The 22,686-nt window shown below is 53.0% G+C and overlaps 1 protein-coding gene and 1 long non-coding RNA gene across 2 annotated transcripts; both read right to left on the reverse strand.

Annotated features, from left to right (window-relative positions):
* Positions 1–513: 513 nt before the first annotated feature.
* Positions 514–14,899, reverse strand: LOC122463279. Its single transcript, XR_006286473.1, has 3 exons — positions 14,772–14,899; positions 4,174–4,232; positions 514–652 (listed from the first exon to the last, which is right to left on the reverse strand). It is a non-coding gene; the product is annotated as an uncharacterized LOC122463279 (long non-coding RNA).
* A 3,842-nt stretch (positions 14,900–18,741) lies between these two features.
* On the reverse strand, positions 18,742–20,881 carry HES2 (hes family bHLH transcription factor 2). Its single transcript, XM_037881404.2, has 4 exons — positions 20,745–20,881; positions 20,484–20,579; positions 19,899–19,992; positions 18,742–19,548 (listed from the first exon to the last, which is right to left on the reverse strand). Exons 1-4 carry the CDS (start codon positions 20,838–20,840, stop codon positions 19,268–19,270), a joined length of 567 nt encoding a protein of 188 aa, XP_037737332.1. The 5' UTR covers positions 20,841–20,881; the 3' UTR covers positions 18,742–19,267.
* Positions 20,882–22,686: the final 1,805 nt, after the last annotated feature.

The following is a 22,686-nucleotide window of genomic DNA, read 5'->3' on the forward strand; positions in this document are numbered from 1 at the left end:
GCCCCAGTGTGACGTCACGAGGGGCCAGCTCCGGGGGGGGTGGGGGGGGCCGCGCCGGACCCTCACCCTGGCCCCGGTCGTCTCCCCGCAGGGTGGAAACCCCCCCCACCGACGTAGTTAAGGCGACCGAATCCCTGGTGTAGACGGCGCTAGGCGGCGAGAAGGGCGGTGGGTTAACTACAGGAGCGGCAGAGGCCCTCCCCCGCCCTAGCCAGAGGCCGCATCGGGGCCGGGCCGCTGCAGGGTGTTAAGTGTGAACGTAGCCGCGGCCCCCGGGAAGAGAGGAAGGGGGGGCCTCGTCGGGCGGACGCACCCCCGCAGGGCTGCGATTCCGGGTCACCGTGATCATTCCCTTACAGCTCATCTTTTAACGGTAAATTGCCTCCTATAGCGGCACCTCAGTCCCCACACAGCGTGTCTGTCCAGCTGATCGCTGCATCCGCCTAGCGAGCCACCCCGTCCGTCTAAGGTGGCTACTGAGGGTGCTTGTCCCTGTGACTTCCAGGCAGCCGTGTCCGTGGGCAGCCCTGGCTCTCACCCCCCGGCCCAAACGTGGAACAAAGACACGAACGGAGGAGGACGCAGACGATTCTTCATGCAGGACAGCGAAGATGGTGCGGGATTCTTCCCTGTGGTGTAAGTAGCTCCGACCCTGTCATAAATAGAAAGGGAAGGCTAACCCGCTTTAAATCCCTCCTGGCCAGAGGAAAAAACCCTTCACCTGTAAAGGGTTAAGAAGCTAGAATAACCTCGGCGGCACCTGACCAAAATGACCCATGAGGAGACAAGATACTTTCAAAAGCTGGGAAGAGGGAGAACATCAAAGGGTCTGTGTCTGTCTGGGTGAGGCTTTTGCCGGGGACAGAACAGGAATGGAGTCTTAGAACTTAGTAAGTCATCTAGCTAGAGATGCGTTAGATTATGATTTCTTTAAATGGCTGAGAAAATAAGTTGTGCTGAATAGAATGAATATTCCTGTCTGTGTGTCTTTTTCATAACCTAAGGTTTTGCCTAGAGGGATTCTCTATGTTTTGAATGTGATTACCCTGTAAGGTATTTACCATCCTGATCTTACAGAGCTGATCCTTTTCTTTTTACTGTTTCTTCTATTAAAATGTTTCCTTTCAAGAACTGAATGCTTTTTTTTATTGTTCTAAGATCCAAGGGCTTGGGTCTGTGGTCACCTATGCAAATTGGTGAGGATTTTTACCAAACCTTCCCCAAGAAGTAGGGTGCAAGGGTTGGGAGGATTTTTTGGGGGGAAAGACGTTTCCAAACAACACTCTCTCAGGAACCCAGAGAAACGTTTGGTGGTGGCAGTGGAAAACCAAGGGCAAAGGGTAAAATAGTTTGTACCTTGGGAAAGTTTTAACCTCAGCTGGTAAAAGTAAGCTTAGGAGGTTTTCATGCAGGTCCCCACATTTGTACCCTAGAGTTCAAAGTGGGGAAGGAACCTTGATAGACCCATTAGTCTTTATATCTGAAGTCAAAGGTGTCAGCCACAAAAGTGAGGGGAGAGTAGATCTGTGTCACACTTGGGTGACTGGGACTGTACCAAGTGACATGCGAGGGGCATGACAACAGCTAACCAATTTACAACTAGAGAAGATTAGAAAATTTTCACTGAACCAGGTTTTCATCAGACAAAACTATTTAAACAAAACCAGTTTTGTTTGCATAATATCTCCATGTCGATGACATTTCCCACCAAACAGAAATTCCAAGTTTTGACCAACTCCCTTAGTAACACAAAATTGTCATTCTTAGAGGGGCGTCAAGTTCTGGCCCTGCTCTCCTCCCCTCAGTGAAAGGGTGGCAGTCACCAGTCGTTTTTCAGACAGCGTGGAGTGCAGGGAGTGTGTGCATGCTGCTTCAGGTGATACGGTCCAACAGAGACACCTAGAGTCTGATCTCACACCTGTGTGAAATGTCACTGCTGCCATCTGACCCGTGTGACCTGTGCACCCAGGGTATAGAATGATCTCATCAGGGTGAAGCACAATGCTCTGGTTCCAAGAACAAGAAATAAAAATGAATGACTCACTTTGCGTATTAAATTTCTGCCACACCAAGTTCCTCAGTCTTTTCAGGAAAGTCACTATGCAGCTCAGGGCTGCTCTTCTTAGGATTAACTTTTTAGATCACAAGTCAAACACTAACAAGCTGCTTCTGTCTTTTCTTGGAACATAGCAACACAATCCACATAACTAGAACCAAGAGTGGGACTTTAATGTTCTTAATTGTCTGACAGACAAAGAACGCTACTCCGTAGGAATTCCAAATTGAAAGTCATTAATTGCTTCTTGGTGTCTAGCTGACCTATTGTCATTTCATAACTGACACCAGTTTTCAACAACTAGGAGGAATAGCTTAGAGACTCCATTGACTTGAATGGGGTAGTTCCAGTTTCACACCAGTGCGAGAGCAGAGTCTGTCCCTAAGTGCACTTGCTGCTGAATAGTCATTGTTGAAAGTGATTGAAATTTGATTTCAAACAAAGAGAAGTCTACACAGCACCTCATATTTCTGCTAAGCATTCCTGCCCAAGGCTTAAATGTTTGCTAGAGACTCATACTCCAAACCATAACACAGACAGCTCTAGAGGGATTCCGCATCAGGGAGCAGGTGGTACAGGTGAAGACCAGAAGAAAGATTTTGTGTTTATATTTCCAGAATGATAACTGGCCCCAGCTGGAAAGCAATGTGAAGGACAGTAGTATTATGCTCTCTGGATCCTCAGACTGGCTGAATCCACTATGACATCTTATACATAGGCACAAAGGAGACCCCAAAATCATCATTTTTCCAGAGTTGTAGTTTACATTACAATACCGCTGGCATCAGCATTAGTTAGCGGCCAGTTTCTGCAAGCCTGGCTGAGTCTGGGTCACGATCACTCTTACAAGTGAACTGCTCCACTGACACCGGTGCAGCTAAGTGCTACTCACAGTGACTGACTGTTGCAGAAATGGGCCATAAGGTGACTGGATGGATATTTCCATCTAAAGCTAATGTCTCCTTCCAAACGTTGCTGGGAACTCTCCCTTTCTCCTCATCTCACTCACATTAGACTCTTGTAACTGGACTATGAAATGACCCACCTTGATTATCACTACAAAAGGTTCCCCCCCCCCTCCCCCCGCTCTCCTGCTGGTAATAGCTCACCTTACCTGATCACTCTCGTTACAGTGTGTATGGTAACACCCATTGTTTCATGTTCTCGGTGTATATAAATCTCCCCACTGTATTTTCCACTGAATGCATCCAATGAAGTGAGCTGTAACTCATGAAAGCTTATGCTCAAATAAATTGGTTAGTCTCTAAGGTGCCACAAGTACTCCTTTTCTTTTTGCGGATACAGACTAACACGGCTGCTACTCTGAAATCTATGAAATGACTAACACCATTCCCTCCCTCTTCTCTACATTTCTGGGGGCTTGGCTCACTGCTACGTTACTCCAGTTTTACACCAATGTAACTCCAGTGGGGTACCACAGCAGTGAACCAGGCCCTTCAGTTAGAACATTTTACTTCTGTTTAACAAGTTTGATTCCTGGGCAGAAAAGAGACCAGGCTTTATGATTTTTGTAAACAGCCAGTTTATAAGTACTTGCCCTCTGCAACTCACTTGCACCTCCCCGGCACAAGGTTAGCTTTCTTGTGCTATGCTGTATCCTCTGCAGAAGCAGCCATGACTTGGCAATCGGTCTCCATCTTGTGTTAAAACTGCACTTCTTTTCCATGTCTATTTGTGGCTTTTTCTCTGCCTCATCTATTATTTAAGGCCTTAGTGGTTCTTTCATTTTCTAAAATGCCAGTTATTTGTACTGATTCACAGTTGGTCTGTTTTCATTTGCATGGTTTGCATTTTATTTAAGACTCTAAGAACTTCAGTGGAAAGATCCATGGGAAAGAAGCAGAACCTACACCGCTCACAGTATATCTGTCTACCTGCCTGTCTATCTTACTGCTTTGCACTGCTGCCTATCACCAGAGTATTTGAATGCCTTCCACAGAAAGTGATAGTTAAGTCCATGGAGTCTGACACTTCTCATCTTTGGGGTAAAAGCTCTGCTTGTGGGAGGTTGCATGATTTTGAGTTTGTACATTTTATTCATGTACTCTGGGGGGATTGGCTGGGGTTTCAGGGGGCACAAGGGGTCTTCCTCTCACCATTTCAGCTGATTGCCAGGAATCACCGTGGGGTCTCAGCGTGTCAGTCTCTTCCAACCCTGGAAAGGGGAGAAGCAAAGAATGAATGTGCTTAGTAACACACACCGCTCCACAAGCCATTGGCCTAGCTTCATTCAGAAAATCAAGTTGCCTGAAGTGGAGGGAGTGAAAAGCTTCTGGGATTTGTAGTGACACAGGGAACTGGCTGGAATCCAACTGGCAGCCTTTGTGAAATGAGTCAGTGGTCTCAGCACACTTCCTATTGGGCAGCTGCCCATAACAGTAAAAACCCATTTCCACAGGCCTCTTTATACACTAGCAAGAGACACGGACTAAACGGCATAGGGAAGAAAAAGAAGCAGCTGCCACCTGCAGGAATTCTGGCTCCAAAATCTAATATTCCTCAGAGGGCCTCCAGCCCCAGTCCCTCAGTGCTCTTGTCTAGGGCGCCTGTGGGGGCTCCAGGCAGGGTCTTGCCCTTGGTTAGGCAGATCCTGAGCTAAACCAGGATACGCATAACACATGAGAAGCAGGAAAGGCCAGTGTAAACAGAGGAGATGTCGCTAGAGTGAAGGGATACAGAATTTCTGGCTTGGGAATGGCAGGAATGTGGTAGTGGGGAGGTCTTCAACACCTAAGTGCCAGGAGGAGAGGATATGGGTACTTTCAGAAACCCCTCCTTTGGGAGTTGACTCTCAACAATGCATATCTCAGGGATCAATCTGAAAAGCTGCTGGATTTCTTGACTTGATAGAACATGCATTATCTCACTAATCTACCTCACCCAAGTGTTCAGGGCACCCTACCATTGTATCTTCATCAGACTGAATCATAATGCAGTAGGATAAAATACACCTATCTATGCTGAAGTCATCTGGAGAAAAAAGTGTGGTATTTCTAGGCAGCATGCCAAGGAATCAATCAGATATGTGGGCAACACACAGAAAAATATTTTTGTACTAAGATGCACCCCAACATAGGTATTGAATGCAATCCCTTTTGTGATTAAAGCAAACAGCTTAATTATAAATAAATGCCAAAAAACCCCTTGAGTTGGGAAGGGGGGAGGGGAAGTTCCAGAAATGGACAGGTGACATTTCCAGCAAAGTATTTGGAGATATGTCCCATATGGCATGTGTTTCACGGGGGGGGGGGGGGCTCTAGAACAAACAGTAAAACATTAAAGTACATTCTTTTTTCTAAAACCAAAAATCCCGAGAAGACATGTTATATGCACAACCTGGGTGAGTGAACTTTCCTCTGGGTTTCACAAGAAGATCTATATATGTAAGGAAAATAGGGAAAAGTAAGTGAGTTTCAGTGCAATACGGCACATCGAACCACATGAGAATAAAGGGACTCTCTGCTAAGTCTGCAGCCTTACATGCTAAGTTGTATTCCATCATGCCTTAGGAGTTCCCTGTCGGATTTTGACAATGAGCAGTGTTAATTTGCTGTAAAACGTTTTACATAAAATGGAACCTGAAAAGTACATGTACAGTCCCACTGCAAACAAATGTAATTGAGAAAACCTGAAATACAATGTCTCCTAATACTTAAAGAAAGTCTCCACTGTGTGTGCTTGCAAAGGAACATGGTGAATTCTGCAACCTGCTGAACCTTGGAAGTTCCACCTCCACCGTACTGTGAGTCATGTATCAAATCTAAATAGCCAGGAGCTCTGGCAGATGGTTCTGTACAAATTGCCAGCTCTCTCTTCTGGCTGAATCACTTAAGGAGAAATTTTCCCACTGGTTCCACCCCTCTTACTGGACATGGCCAGCTCGTGTCCTGATTCACAACACCTAGAGGCTTACTGGTTAGCATGCACCCAAATCCACTGTGACTGTCTGGACATGCAGACTTGCTCTTACACAAATTTTCCTTCTACAGGGAATGAAATGGCACCATCCAATCCTTTTAAGCAATTACCAGTCTTATTACATTTCATTGGTTATCAGACCATTCTTGGAAGGGCACACACTTACACTCAAACCCAGATTGTCAAGACTTAGTGACCAAAGGTATTTGGCCAAGAACTCCACCCAGGAGTCCTGATTCCCAGCTCTGGCCCCTGCTCTAATCACATTCTATCCCTAGGTTATAATGCATTAGCACTTAGCAGAAAGCATAGAAAGCCGAGCTTTTCCTCCAAACAAATTCTCAGCGTTGCTGTCACTGTTTCAGCTCTACGACTAGTGTCAATGCTGGCCGTGCTAGTGCTGACAGGGTTCCTACAGGCTTTTTTATCACCAGGCTCAGGGAGGTAAAAATGCCAGCATCTGATCTATACTAGGGCTCCCTCCAGTGCTACTCTAGTGGAGCAGCATTGGTGGCAGCAGAAGTAAGAGGTGAGAGGGAGGAAAGCTAGTCTAGCTAAGGCAAAGAGTCACTTAAGCGCCAGCGAACAAAACAGGCTCAAGAACGATGCAAGCACAAAAGGAAAAGCAATCCATGTAATGAAGTGAGCTGTAGCTCACGAAAGCTCATGCTCAAATAAATTGGTTAGTCTCTAAGGTGCCACAAGTACTCCTTTTCTTAATCCATGTAATCGAGATTCTGGAGGGACCAGACCCTGGTGGATCATTGCACTACCAATGCACACACTGCTTATCAAAGACACATCCCAGACCTTGATCTTTTCCAAAGCACCATTATCAGACCTGGCTTTATCTGCATTACAGGGTCCACTCTAGACAGGCAAACTAGGCAGCTGCCTGGGCAGGCATATTGTCTTGGGCAGGCTCTGACTGCATGACCGGAAGAAGAGACCATTACTGAGACTTTAAAGGAGATAAGTGAAATTTCTGGCCTACCCACCTTGACAGCGTCTCCCTGTCACTCATTCACACCTGGAAAACATTGTTAAAAGGAAACACAGGTGTAAGGTTCACTCTAATTTTCCCACGTCTCGCCTAGTGTTAGACGAGCAGAGGCAAGGTGTAATTATATAGTTTGAGTACCCTTAGGGCAAGCTGACATAGGCTTCATGCACCAACTCATGACAGTTTGAACTCCTGGAGGGATCTCATTTGTTAAAGCTGTTTGCATTGAGTTTCAGATGCATTAATGGATTATGAAAGACACACTAGACCGAAACTGTGATCCCAGCTCCACTCGCAGGCTCAGGGAGACGCTGTCAGGCTGCAGGGGTTATGCATGAAGATGGTGTGATGCTCATTATGGGAGTTTCCCTGGCAGAAGATTTCCAGGTCAGCTTCCGACTGTTCCTTTGAACTCCAGTTTTTTTTTATTCCTTTGCCCCGTGGCAGGAGCACCACTGATTTTCCTCCCCACACGTCAGGGAATAATATGGAAAAGGCTCTGGCTTAGCAATGGGAAAAGTTCAGTCTATTCTGGATAAGGACCCAAAAATTCCAACACTTCTCTGAACTTTAGCTAAACTTCTCCAGAGTTGGTTTGGGGCTGGAGGACTCCTGAGATTAGGTTTCCTCTGAAGATTTCTGCCACTTCCACTTCTGGTCCAGCTGGAAACTAGCAGAGAAAACATCCCAGCATTTCAGACCCATGACCAAGGCTTGGCTCAGGTTTGGTTCTAAATGCCAGCACAGGAGGAGGAAGCAAATTTCACCTGACACACCTGTTCTCCTGCCCCTAGATCACTGGGATCATATGGGGATTGGGGCTCGCTCTCTCTGCATACCAGTCCAACCGTCTTCCAATGAAAGGCCTGCAGGAGGGGAAAGAAATCCTTGTGATGCTCCCTAGATCCTTCCCTCACAGGGGCCAGGTTCATATCTCCTGCAGAACAAGCAGGGGCTTCCATTCCCCAGAACCAGGAGAGTGCAGGAATCCTTGGGGACCCAGGCCATCAGCATGGGGACCCCAAAGCCCCTCCAGCTGCCTGGAAGTACAGCTTCATAGTGCTAAGGAACTCCCCTGCTCATTGCTCTGCAGGAAGCCACCCTTAAAGGGTGCTTTCCACAGCGGCTGCAGGCCACGTCAGTATTTCAGCAGTCACTGCTGCTCACTGGGCAGGAGGCTGGGTAGAGGGGCACATATGTCCCTAGACCCATCTCTACACACAGATCCCTGGACACACAAAGGGCCCCCAGGAATCTGGTCACAAAGACAGGCCATGCTGTGGTAGCAGCTGGCTCCCCTGGCCCCAGGAGTGGATCCCGGTGCTGTGGGGACAGTCACCTCCCAGGTGTTCAGACTTGCTGGGAGGCTCTTGCTCTGTAGCCCTTCCAGGGAGCAGTAGTTGCAGTATCTGGAGCCAGGCTCAGACAAAGGCACCACCTGCGGCAGCCGTCTCTGCAGCACGTTGACCCCATGCCATGCAGAACGGGCAGCTCCCTGTGGGGCAGGGTGCTGGGCTGGAGATGCCCAGCCGGCAGAGACACTGCACTTTCCAGCAGTGCTACTGTTGTGTGTGTTACAACAGGACCGAGAAGCCCCCAACCCCAACGTGCAGACACATAGCAAGAGGCAATCCCCACTCTGAGTTTGCAGTCTGCATAGCTCTTCGCAGGCCTGCGTCACGTGGCCTCTGCAGTCGATGCTAGACTGGCCGGGAGCAGGGGACCAGCCATCAGATCCACGTCTGACCAGAGGTGCCGGTGCATTGCCACGGTCTCACTGCGGTTTGCTTGTGCAAGGGGAGCTGGACCGTGTGATACTGCTCTGCCCTAGTGCTGCCAAGAGCAGCACTCACCTGCGGCTTCCTGCAGGAGCCTGGTGGAAGTGAGACACGCTCACCCAGACATGTGCGTGTGTCAGGGCCAAGTCCCCACGCTCCTTTCCCACGCTTGTGAAGCTATTATTGAAAGACTTGTTACCAATCCCTGCAGTGCCCGAGGCGTGGCCTGGCACCCTGGAAACGTTGAGCGAAACTGCTTACTCACTGGGAGCCACCGTGGGTGGCTGAGCTGCTGGTCTCTGTGCTGCAAGTCTGGGCAGCTCTCTGGAGCCCTGCAGCGCTGAACAGAGCACCGCTCCCATCCAGGAGCGCCCGCAGCCAGAGACACCAACAGACACCTGGCAACAGAGAGCGAGACACTGACAGATTATCAGGCTCACAGAGGTGGACAGACCCATGTGTGCCCATCTTTTACAGAGACAGAGAGACAGCCCCAGTGCAGACAGGAAAGTTCTGGTTTGTCTTTACATTTGTCAGAGCTGTAGGAAATGAGAGAGAGGGTTGGAGTCTTCAGCATACGGAGGATTCCCACGGTCAGAGTGCAGACGCCATGCACATTCAGTCCCGGTGCAAGTGGGTGCAGCATCATGGATGTTGATTAGATGTCTGCAGTCCCATTGCCCCAGGAGGTCAGAGCTGAATGGCTACAGCTTGCTCTTTCCACATACACAGGGCCTTTCCTTTTCAGTGGAAGTCCTGCACGTGGACTGAGCACACTCCATGGGATTGCCAAGGTGGTTATACCCAGTGATGGACAAAGGGAATATAGGGTCAAATTCTGCTCTGGGTTACATTAGGGTGAATTCAGGGTATCCCCACTGAAGGCAGCAAGAAACTCAGATAGAATGGAGCAGAATTTGCCTAGTTACCCCTTGTAATGAGCTATTTACCCATCTTACCCACACCTAAAGAAACTCATATTTTGACCTCTTTCTCCCTGTGCCAGAGTCAGGCTACAAGTGCCAACATGCAGTGCGTCTGAGTGCTTGGCAGCCAGGGCTGCAGAGAAGCTGTTTCACTTGTACATTCCTTCACAGTCTGTTTGACCTTCTGGATCATTTGTGCAGGGAGACAAATATCTCAAGAGAGTCTTCAGATTAGGTGTTTGTGGAGCCCTGGGCCAGAGCAAGTGGGGGCCCCTCCCCACCCGATCCCCCAGTGCTCCTGCCAGGGAGCAGGGGCTTGTCATGCTCAGCCCACCCAGAGCTCCTCCATTTTTCTGAGGGGGCCCCACAGATGGGCCCTGTGACTAACCCACCACTGGCAGGAGAGAACTGAACAGGAGAAACCCAGTGACTGTCCAACATGCTGTTGACATGTGGTGTGCTCTGTTTTATATTCCAGCAATATAGTCCTTCAGTACAGAGCCCACATCACAATATCCCCTCAAGGGATGCAAAGAAATCCTGAGCTAGGAGCTGGGACTTGGTGGCCTCCTTTCCAGTGAGAGAGACAAAAACTCACCACAGGAACAACCCTGTGTAAAAGGTGGGTTTGCCTTGGATGCTGAGTAAAAAGCAGGAGCCAGAAAAAACAATAAGGCTGAAATAGTCCCTCAGAAACAGCTGCTCCCTGGCTTGGGAAGATTCCCAGCTGTCAAATTCCAGGGGAGTATTTCAGATTCCCTGGGAGAGGCTGAACATTCAGCTGGGAATACCAGCCATGTCCCACAGGTCACAGCTTCAGGCAGAGTTGCTGTGGCGGCCGGTCTAGGCAGTGGGTTGGGCACTGGCCTACTGCACAGGGCTCTTGGGCTGGTAGAATAAATGGGCTTTGTGGCCTTGCTCCAAATAATCAGAAGCATTCCAGACACAGGTGACTCTGGGCTTGGCTGTCAGTGATGTCACAACTGTGGCAGACACCTTTGACCCCTAGCACACAGCTGGAGCAGACCTCTCTCCTCAGGGGCTTTGTATCAGCAGAGGAGGTGGCTCTCCCCACTTCTGGAGAGTAATTGGCCTTTTGTGCTCTGATGAAAGTTACTTGCCCTCAGCTCCAGGACTTGTAATGCTACCTGAGGCCTGCAGTGGTGGCCTCTCCCTGCCATGTCTCATTGTTAATTAAGGGTTTCTATTGTCTGCAGAGACACCTGCACTGAACAAAACCTTTTGGCTCATGAGTCTGAACCCCCACTAGCATTTCATTGTCAAAGGAGCTCTGTCAGGCCTAGGGAAGATGGGCTAAAATTCCCCACCATTGCTCCCCTGGCTCAGCAAGGTTAAGCACCAAAGACCTGGCTTTCAGAGGTGCCCAGCACCTACCTGCAGTTCCTTGCAGAGTCAGCTGGAGTTTTGCATACCCAGCCCCCCCTGAAAATCAGGCTCAGCTTGGTGAGATCCTGAGCATGGTATTTACATCACCAGCCACAGCTAGTGTCCCATCTGCACTAAGGCCTCCAGGACTGTCAGAGCTGGTGGTAACCACAGTGGGAATTTTTTGTAGAATTTCTCCTGCAACTTAAGTAGTGTTTGTCTTTAACACTCAGATGCCCAACTCCGAGTGGGGAGCAAACCCCAAATAGATCCATTTTACCCTGTATAAAGTTTGCACAGGGTAAACTCAAATTGTTCACCCTCTATAACACTGATAGAGAGATGCACAGCAATTTGCACCCACTAGATATTAATACATACTCTGGGTTAATTAATAAGTAAGTGATTTTATTAAATACAGAAAGTAGGATTCAAGTGATTTCAAGTAGTGACAGACAGAACAAAGTGAATTACCAAGCAAAATAAAATAAAAACACTCAAGTCTAAGCCTAGAACAATAAGACTGAATACAGATAAAAATCTCACCCTCAGAGATATCCAGTCTGTGAAAGAATCTTACTGAAACACCTTCCTAGTCTGGGCATAATCCTTTCCCTGATACAGCCCTTGTTCCAGCTCAGGTGGTAGCTAGGGGATTTCTCATGATGGCCACCCCCTTTGTTCTGTTCCACCCCCTTATATGGCTTTGGCACAAGGTGGGAATCTTATGTCTCTGGGCGCCCCCCCATCTCCTTCTAAATGGAAAAGCACCAGGTTTAAGATGGATTCCAGTACCAGGTGACATGGTCCTGTGAGACTCCCCCCCCACCCCCCAGCCTTCATTCCTCCTGCCCTGACACACAGGAAGGCCTGCCTGCAAACAGAGCCATCCACTGTCAATTGTCCTGGCTGATGGGGGCCCATCAAGATTCCCAGCCACCTCGCATAACTACAACAGGACCTCAGTTATATTTCATATTTCTAGTTTCAGGTACAAGAACAATACATTTATACAAATAGGATGACCACTCAGTAGATTATAAGCTTTGTAATACCTTACAAGAGACCTTTTGTATGAAGCATATTTGTTATATTCACTCATTAGCATATTTTTATAAAATCATAGTGCGCAACATCACAGTAGGATTCTCTAAAAGCGGTCTTTGGTGTGAGATCTAAAATGCAATCAACCTGGGGTAAGTGACTAGTGCTTTGAGGCTGGGAGTAACCTGAATTACTGCTGTGAGCCTTGATGTAAGGGACCTTCTATCACAAAGGTAAGATTACCCCAAGTAGCAAGACAGACCAGAGTACCTCAGGGCACTGTCTGTGACGCATGGTTAAGCGGTTATGGAGCCTGAAGAGTTACACTTGATAATTGGTTGGTGAAATCTAAGTATAGAACTCACCACTAATTTGGTGTTTGTGCCCTGATTCTTAACAGTCTGCCCTGGAGGTTGGTGTTCATGCTCTTGAATCACTTCAGGACAGCTTGACAGTAGTACAAGCTTTCTACTGGTAGATGGCAAAGAAATAAAATGATCAGAGAACATTCAAAGCTTCTGAGAATTATAAACTCTTAACCAAGTGCTAATTCACATTAGAACCATTTACCTGTGTCTGGCAAGCAGGCTGTGTCCTCTAACACTAGGTAGAGTTTTTTTGCTTCAAAGCATTTTACAAACATTAATTAACCCCCACAACACCGCTGGGAGGTAGGCAAGTCTCATTCTCCTTTAATGGAGGCAGAGCCATTAAGTGATTAGTACAACACCAGAGAGGGCATTGGTGTCAGAGCTGGGGTTAGAACTCCAGTGTTGCCGGCTCCCAGACCTGTGACTGAATGAGGAGTTTGCAGCATATCAGTAAGGAAGCTCAGCAGCAACCTTCTGTGTGGGCTGGATTTTTCTCCCCATCATGGATACATACACTCATATGTTCTTTACTGGCCAGGAGCAAATCAGTCAGAACTCAGTCTAAGGCGGCTCTGCATCTCTGGTGTGCCCAGAATGGGGGTTATCTTCAGGCAGGCAGATTGTTTGGAGCAATTAATTGTTGGGAGTGGCTGACATCCTCCTGTAGGCTGCTCGCTCTCTGCATTTGGAATCATCTGTTCAAATACCCAACAGTCTAGTGAGCAAACAAATTCAGAGATGCCCATAGGGGAATTCTCCTGTGTCAGGGTCACTTTCTCCAGCCCTGCAAAGATGCCATTCCTAGGACATGAATGCTCTAAAGATGGATATCATCCCACATGAAGTGATACTTGGCCACCCAGGGTCAGTCTGCACAGAGAGTAGTCATTCTAGCCTTCACCATGGTGCCCTGCTAGCCCAGCATTCAAATGGAATAAAAACCTTTCCTCTCAAAGGGATCAACTCCTCTCCCATTGCAGAGCCAAGCCAATGCAAAAGCCCTCTTATCTGATGGCACCTGCACTGAGCCCAGGCCAAATGGGCCCAGCTACGGGAGATGGTTAGGGCCCGATTGTCAGAAGCCCTAAGCACATGTAACTCCACTTAGAGCCCAAGGGAGTCACATGTTCACACCTCGGGGGGGGTGGAAATCAGACCCTTGGTGCATATTCAGAGACTAACTAAATCAAAGCAGGGGGCCATGATGGGGAGAGCTTTGGGAAGAAGTGCTTTTTTCTCCTGGCACCTCCCCTGCAGTGCTGTGGCCTTATTCTCCCTCCAGCTAGTGCTGTGTTAGCACCAGGCCTTTCCCCCGGAGCCGCACCACAGTGGTGGGGTCACTTCCCAGCAGGAAGGGCAAGAGCTCCCTCAGAGGCTAGTGCCAGTTCCAGCCAGCTTCCTGGTGCAATGCACAGCCTCGCCTAGTGCCCTGCAGTCCACTGACGGTGACCGGCATTTCCCCACAGCAAGGCGCTCAGCCCATCGACAGCAGGAGAGTGACCCACAGCTGGTCCTTAGGAAGGCAGATTCCTGGAGTTCCCATCACATCTGGGGCTCACACATTTGTTACATATCCCAATAGCACCTAGAGGTCCCAGGTGAGATCAGGCCCCCATAGTGCAGGGTGCTGTACAGCCTGCCCCAGACAGCTTGCACTCAGGATACACCAGCCACACCCAGAGTGGGAGGATCCTTATTGCTGTGTGAAAGTGCCCTGCCTGTGGTGCTCTCCTGCAGCAAGCCTTGACATCACTGGAGTACCTGCCTCAGTTTCCCCTTGTTTGCCCATTAAGGAACAGCATCTCAGTGTCAGATATAGTCTCTCATCTCTGGGCATAGTTTACATAGACCAGCTCCCCAAGCTTTTATAGTAACACCACTCTTGACAAGCCCAAAGGGGTACAGCAGTTCCTCTATTCACCTCTTCAGGGGCAATGCATCCAGGTCACCTATCCAGGAGTTAATAGCAGCACTGTGTTCCCAGTCCCTTTCCCCCCTGATCCAGGGCCTCACTCTCCAGGCTGCCAACCAGAGAGCAACCACACTCTGGACTCTTACCACAACCCCCCAAGTCAGGTCCCACAAGAGAGGGGCCCCCACCCTGTTCCACTCCACAGGCCACCCTGCTGAGACTTCTACCCCTGCTCAGAGCACAGCCCTCCAGGGACAGCCTCTTGCTCCTAGGCTCAGCTTCCCCCAGCCTTTTGTCCAGGGCCACAGGTTGAACCTTCCACTCAACAGGGGTCCCCAACATCAGTCAGTTCTCACCAGCAGCTCTGTTTCAGCTCCCATCCAAAATCAGCTCCCTCTTCCACATCTCCTGAACAATTCTCAGTAGCCCTCTCCATTGCTTTCCAACTCCCCTGGCCACCAGCACTCTTATCCTGCTGAACTCCTCACCCTGCAGCCCAGATGCCCTCTTTTAAGGTCAATTGGAGGGGGTGGGGGGTCAGCTGACCAGCCACAGGTGCACTGGCCTCTTCCCCCTTAAAGGGCCAGTGTCACCCTCTGACATCCCATTTGACAGGTGAGGAACTGAGTCCCAGGGTGGTGGAGTGACTTGGTGTGATGATCTGGGGAATCTGTCTGTACAACTTAAGATATTGTGCAGTTGTCCTTATGAAAACTGATGTAACATAAAATGCCTCTGTGTCTAGATGTATCCACCATTGCTGACAAGCCTGAAAGCATGTTTCTCCCAGACTAGATACAATGGAGAGTAGTTAGATGTAATGACTATACTCTGGCAGGTCAGTAGGTATGCTAAGGATGTTAGCTGGAACTGGGAAAAGCCACTTCCTCCAGCTTCTCTGAAGGGGGGCTAGAATTTGGGGCGGGGAGTGGAAATTAACAGCAGCAGGACAAAAAAACCAGGTATTGATGGTGGGACTCTAAACTCAAGGGACTCAGATACAGGAAGCTTTGGGCAGGAGAGAAAGAGATGGAACATAGGGGTTGGATTTAGCTGTGGAACCAGCCAAGGTCAGAGAAAGCGAGTGGCCCTAAAGGGAGAAAGAGGCTCCCTGGCTCAGAACTCAAGCCATGAGCTGCAACAGAAGGGTCATGGACATCTCAGAGGATGCCAACCTAAAAAATGCTCCAGGCTGGTAAGGAAACTGAAGCAGGTAAATGCCCAGAGGACATAGATCAGTATATTTCTTATCTCCTTAAAGCAAAAGTCGCAGTGTTGTGGAACGCTCTGCGGAGACTATCTGTTAGCCTGTGGACCCGCCTGGAGTGCTGAGGAAGGCTGTGTCTCGGCTATGGGGGGAACTGAGGGTCTGCGCTAGGAACAGGAGCTAGGCAGTTGAACCCAGGAGGAACTCTGCACCCAGGGACCCTGCCTGGACTCAGTTCAGACTCCGCAAAACCCAGTAAGATGGGTGCCCTCAGCAGCCTGGTGAGATGCCACGAGGGGGCACCTGACTACATGTGTGATAGTTGGCCAGGCTCACACAGGGTGTCTCTTGCCAGGAACTGAACACACATCTCTGTCCAGTGTCTTAAGCACAAGGCCATCCTTCCCCACACACCGTTCCAACCTCCCCAAGACACCAGAGCGTCCAGACACTCCTTGCTCTCCGGGGCCACAATAATTTCCTTCAACCTCCCCTTGCACCTGGAGAGCTGAGCTGGTAGCTGGGTTGAGAGAGCTCATGAAGATCCTGACCCACAAGCTGGGTCTGCAGTATGGATGGGAGCAGCACAGAGAGGGGAAATGTTTGCATCCTGACATGCAGCTGCTACACCTCCTGCCCACAAGCTGCATGGGTGAGCATTACATGGAAAGACGGGGGGTGGGCAGGGCAGTGTGGGGAGAGCGAATAGCCATTAACTGCCCTAGGAGTGTATGGCTCCAGTGCTGCTGCTTGGCCCTGATAGAGACACAGCTACTGCGCCAGCCACCCGCTGTTGTGGGCAGAGACAGAGGCGCTGTGTACCTGTGAGCAGAGAGATGCGGGCGGGCGGTGTCAGAACTCTGGCCTGTGCATGCCATGTGGAGTGCCCCATCTCAGCTCCACGCTGCCTGGGGGAGAATGTTGGCCCAAGAGGTTCTGGAGTCTTTCCCCTCACACGGGAGAGGAGGAGGTGATTGGACTGTAATTAGAAAGAGGAGGAATGACATGGTGGGTTGTGGGGTCTGCAGCTCAGGTCCCTTGCACCATGTGCAGTCCCAGGGTGAGGATTCTGCTGTGCCCCAGGGAAGAAACCCACAGCATTTGAGATCAGCTCCCCTGGTTTTTAGGTGAGTGGCTGGCTATGGGAGGGACTAAAAACTTCTCAGGCCTGGACAGAATTTGACTCAGTCTCCAGAAACTGCAGGGTTTGGTGTAACTTTCAGATTCCCTCCCCTTTTGCCCTTGGGCCCAGCCTACTAGGGCAGGTTGTTTGTCTGGTTTGTACCAATCTGCTTCCCCTCATAAAGAGATCTACAAGTGTCTGCCACCTCCAGGCCTGTCTAGCTGGAAGTGCTTGCGTACCGAGGACCATGCTCCCCAAAGGAAGGGGTGGTCCATCTCCTCATAGCAATATAGCAGGTTTATGCTACAGTCATGCCCCTGCCCTGCCATGGCCATGTATTTGCAAGGGTCCCCCAGGAGGTAAATTCAAGGCCTGAAAAAGGTTCTGGTTTGCCAACCTGCAAGGTTAGGGACAAGACCAGACATGACCTTAGTAGCTGAACAACACGGGAGATGCCAGAGCATTGCATCAGGGAGAGAGTTTGTGCTGCAGCATGTTGACGTAATTAGCGTGATGCCTGGCTGAAGCTGGGCTGAGGGGCAGCAGCTGCTCAGACACATTCGGGCAGCTATCAGGATGCTGCTGCTGTTCAGGGCCTTCTCCTTCGAGAGCAGGTTGGAAGCGGGTTTGCAGGACTGACTTTATAGTAAACGTGTTTCACACCCATACTAGGACAGGCTAGGAATATTCTTCCCAAGAAAAGCATTCATTTCTCTTAACACAGATGCTGGGAATTTTAATCTGATTTAATTTAATTAGCATTTCCAACCCCCCCAAAGCTAAGCAGCCATCTCTGCCACCTTTCTAGGCTCCTGGACTCCAAAAGGGCTAAAACTCACATTCGTGAGCCCACCAACTACAGAGAACCAAAACTGGTGAGCAGACAAACCCTTCAGGCAGGCAGTGTTTCACTGGAAACTGCCAGGCCAGTTTTTGGTTATAAAAGAGAAAACCTTGGGATTTCTGATTCATAAAAAAATAATATCTACAAGTAACCTTAGAGCTGAGAAACTGGATTTTAACACTGCAATAATAATGTGCACTGGGGGTGGGGGAGTGTGCAGGGGAGAGGCAGGCTTGCATCCAAAGCACTTAAAAGTGAGTAAGTATTATCAGCCACAATTTACAGCTAGGGAAACTGAGTCAGATAAATGCCAACATTTTCAAACTTGGCTGCCTCAAGTGACCTAAACAAGGAGCTGATTGTCAGCAGTGGTGGGCCTCCATCCCACTGCTGGAACCACTGTGTTTAGGCACCAACAGGTTTCAGTTTCTTGGGTATAGTCATGCACTGAGCCAGTGGCAAAGCCAAGCTGAGAACCCAGGGCACCTGACTTCTCACCCCAATACAAGCCGCTGGACCACAGCTGCCCCTGTGTCAGAGGGGGTCAGCAGTGAGGCAGAGGGATTCCCACCAATGTTTACTTCCCTTGTAGCTTCCCCGTTAAGTACTCCCCCTCCTCCGTTCTAACCCGACAGAACTTCTAGTGGCCAGGGGTGGCCCCATTTGCAGAGGAACAGGAGTACTAGGCCCTGGCCTGCAGAATCAGACTCAGCACTTTCCATCTTCAGATCTCGGCACAGAGTATAATGCTCGCTGCCCCCATGTCCGGGTACCTGTTTCGGTCTCAGGAGGAACATCCCCATGCACCCCCCTGCCTATGAACCATCACTAGACCCATCCTCTAGCCAGAGGCCGTGTGCATCCACCCGACGGGCACTAGGCCCAGACTAGTGTCCTGACCAGGATGCCACATAGCGATACCTTGGTGGGTGGCAGAAATGTCAGTGGAAGAGGGCAGCACTGTCATCCCTCACTGGTGCCACTGCTCAGTGGTGACTGGTGCACATGGGGAGCCATCCACTCGCCGTACCCAGAAGGCAACGGGTCATGTGCCCATGCGTCATCCGCCCAGCTGAGTGCCAGGGATTGGCCATCCTCACAGCAGGGGACTTGCAGTGCCTGGGCCAGCAGCCACACACTCCCCAGGCCCACTGCAGCCCTGCTCCCCCTCTGCTGCAGGGGGCAGCTTCTCCATGCTGTGCACCCCTGGATGTCAGGAGCCCCCCAAGGCACACAGGGCAGCTTCGGCTCTCGGCCTGGGGCTTTCCCCGCACGGGGTCACCCGCCCAGCTGGCAATGCAGGGCGCGACAGGGCTAGTTCATGCCCAGGCACCACACAGGCCAGATTGCTTCAGTCAGAGCATTTTATTTGTATGAAAATATAAAGTGTCTCCCGCATATTAAACTCCAATGACTCCAGAGCAAGGGCCAGTCAGCCTGTGGCCAAGCAAGCAGTGTGCAGTTCACAGGCCCAGGAGACACCCTTTGGGTTTCTGCTTCACCCCACTGCCTTGTCACCCACATGGGGCCAAGTGCTGAGCTGTCCTGGCCCGGGCGGGGCTCTGGCAGGGGCTGTACAGGGATATTTACAGTGGGGTGGGGGGAAGAGGGCAATCAATGTACAAATAAATAGCTGGGCTCCCCTATGTACAGGCAGATGTGCGCAGAGTCCACCGCTCTACCAGGGCCTCCAGATGCCCGAGTTTGCAGCTTGGGGGTGGGGAGGCGAGGCCTCCCGCAGCCCCCTGGCCAAGCTGGCTGGCCCTGCCCTCTGCCAGGCTGGGCACGAGTCCGTGGGGCTGCTGCAGTCCTGGCAGCTGCTGGGCTCAGCGCTGGTCCTTTGCAGGTGCTCCAGCAGGCAGCTGCCGGAGTCTCTGCCCAGGAGGTGGGACTTTGCCAGCAGGCTGGTGAGGCGGGACAGGCAGGCTCGGTATCCTTCGCGGTAACTCTCGGCTGGGTCTGGAGGAGAGAGACAGCGAGTCAGTGCTCAGCCGCGGAGCCAGGGCTGCCTTGGCAGGGGGGCTTGGCCAGCCCGTGGCAGGGAGAGGTCCGGTCCCAGCGGGTACAAGGGGAGCCTGCCCTGGCATGGAGAGGGGCCCAGGGCTGCAGCGGCAGGTCAATAGAGTCCGATCCTTGGCAAGGGATAAAGGAAGGGGAACTCCGGGGAGCAGGAGGAACACGTGGTCTGGCTGGGGGGGTTCCCGGGGAGGGAGGGGGTTCCCCAGGCCGAGCGATTTGAGGAGCTGGCCCTGTCCCGCGCTGGGCCCGGCTGCGCGCAGGTGTCTGGGCTGGGAGGAGCCCGCACTCACCTGGGGCGGGAGGGCAGGGGACCGGGATCTCCTTGAGGAACTGCACGGTCATCTCCAGAATATCCGCCTTCTCCAGCTTGGAATAGCGCGAGCTCTGCGGGAGAGCGACAGGTCAGGCGGCGCCCGGCCCGGGGAGCGCAGCGCGCAGCGCCGTGCGGGCCCCGAGAGCGCAGGAGGGAGAGCGCAGGGCGCAGCGCGGTGCCGGCCGCGGGGGGGACGCGGGCAGGGCGCGGTGCAGGCCTGGGGCGGGGGGGGGTCAGGGCGCAGCGCGGTGCCGGCCCTGGGGGGGGGGGTCAGGGCGCAGCGCGGTGCCGGCCGCGGGGGGGACGCGGTCAGGGCGCGGTGCAGGCCTGGGGGGGGGGGTCAGGGCGCAGCGCGGTGCCGGCCGCGGGGGGGACGCGGTCAGGGCGCGGTGCAGGCCTGGGGCGGGGGGGGGGTCAGGGCGCAGCGCGGTGCCGGCCCTGGGGGGGGGGGTCAGGGCGCAGCGCGGTGCCGGCCCTGGCGGGGGGGGTCAGGGCGCAGCGCGGTGCCGGCTCTGGGGGGACCAGGTCAGGGCGCAGCGCGGTGCCGGCTGCTGGTACTCACGTCTTTGCCGATGAGAGGCAGGATGAGGGTCTTCAGCTGGTTCAGGCTCTCATTGATGCGGGCTCGTCTGCGCTTCTCCATCAGCGGCTTGAGGGTCTGCGGGCACACAAGGGCACGGGTCAGTTCCGGTGCAGCGGGGGCACAAGGCGGGCGCGCGGGTCAGTCTCAGGGGAGGCGGGGGCTACATGGGGGGTGCGGAGGCCGAGGAATGTGGGGGCGGATCCGAGGGGACCCCAGTGCTAGAGCGCGACCCTCGCTCACCTTCCGCAGCTCAGTGGCCTCCCCGGGTTTCCTGTGCGCCCCCAGCCTGGAGCTGTAGCTCCGCGCCGCCTCGGGCGCTGCGCTGCGTGGGGACATAGGTCCAGGGGCAGGATCGCTGGAGCTCGGTCCGGGCAGAGCTGCTGGAGGCGGAATCGTGCTCCCAGCCTGGGCTGGAGCTTTTTATGGAGCCGCCTCCGCTGGGCCCCGCCTCTCGCCTTTGTTACAGGGCTGGGGAGGGACGCCCGGGGCAGGGCTGGCTCCTGAAGGAGGCCCCGCCAATTAACAGCCGCCCCATCTGCTGTGTCCTGGGCTCAGGTCACTGAGCTCTGGACACTGGCTGCAGGTTAGCGTGCAGCCCGGCCCATCACCTGCCGGGCTCTGGTCTGTCCGCCTCGCGGGGTGCGAGTGGGTGTGCCAGGGAAACCCAGCAGCCCCACACTGCCCCCAGTCCCAGCACTGCCCCCACTCCCACAGCCAGCGCCAGCTTTCCGACGGCTCTGCAGCGTGCATTACGCGCCGCCTGGGAAAGCGCTCGGGATTCGTGCCCGGCCCGCCCCCCAGTCCCCCGACGGAGATGTGCACATAAGTACTTGCAGACACAGGCCGGTGTATTCGGGGGGTCCTCTCCGGACACGTGCTACGCGCACGGCTCTGTGCAGGCGTCTCCGCAGTTTAGGACGCGGGTGGACCTAGTGCGGGCACAAAGCTCCTTTCGGGGAGCCCCGCTGGGGGGACGCCGGACACGCGGGGGCCCTGGCTGGGGCCGGTCTGCGCGGCATGTGGGACGCTTTGCTGCGGGCGCGTGTTGTCTCCGGGCCCCGCGGACGGGAGCTGCCCGCGCCGCGCTCAGCGCACAGCGACCCGCGGGACCAGCGGCCGCTCCCCGGGCCGCCCCTCGGGGCCGGCGGCGTCTCCCTCGGCTCCCCAGGCGCGGGCGGGACAGGGCGGCACAGAGACGGGTGGTTCGCCCCGGCTCCCCCGGCGCAGCCCCCGGCCGCCGCCCGCCCGAGCTGCTGTCCAGGGTGCTGAGCGCAGGGCCGCGCACTCGCCTCCGGAGGGGGCCGCTTCAGGGACCGTCTCCCGCCGCCCGGCTGCTGGTTCCGTCCCTGCCCCCGCTGGGAGCCGCAGGGAGTCAGCCCCGGTCACCCCCTGCCTGGGGAGGGGGGCTCTGACCCGCACCCCGGCACGGGCAGCAGCGGGCCCTTGTGCGGCACCGCCGGGGTGTTGGCCTCCCGGGGGTGAGCTCGGCCCAGTGGGGCTGGCGGGGGGGCCGTTCGGCAGCGCTTCAAACCACCACCTGCTGCCCCGCGAGGGGAGGGTCCGGGGAGGGCGCTGAGCGAGGGCCTGTATTGCCAAGGGGGGTGGACAGCTCCCCCAAGGACGGTTAGCGGCTGCAAAGCCCCTTAGTTAACTGCTACCAGTCAGCCGGGAGGGAAACGGGTCCCGCACCTGCAACCATGCAGCCAGGTGCCGGTGTCCCTTCACCCCTTCCTGCCAGGGACTAATCTTGACAGGGGAAACTCCTTGTCTGACAGTCTCTTATGGTACCAAAGTGCATTAACCGTCCTTCTGGGGGAAAGGTAGGGGCTCTGAGCCGCTGCTGCGGCTGTTTGGCAGGCCTATCCTCTCTCTTTTAAGGACACAACAAGGTGGCGAGGGAGAAGAGACTCGTGAAGACAGAAAAGGCAGCACCTGTCTTGAGGGCTTTCTTTCCTGAGGCCTAGCTGCTGGAAAATGAGAGACCCAACCCAGCACAAGGGCCTATCGGCCATTGGCAGCTCATTTTAAGGCCAGAAGGGACCATTGTGATCATCCAGTCTGAGCTCCTGTCTAATACAGGCCAGAGACCTGCCCCAAAGAAGCGCTGGAGCAGATTTTTCAGAAAGACATCCACCTTGGTTTAAAACTCGTCAGTGATGGAGAATCCACCAGGACCCTTGGT

Source organism: Chelonia mydas, chromosome 18, assembly GCF_015237465.2.
Source record: "Chelonia mydas isolate rCheMyd1 chromosome 18, rCheMyd1.pri.v2, whole genome shotgun sequence".
Taxonomy (NCBI): Eukaryota; Metazoa; Chordata; order Testudines; family Cheloniidae; genus Chelonia; species Chelonia mydas.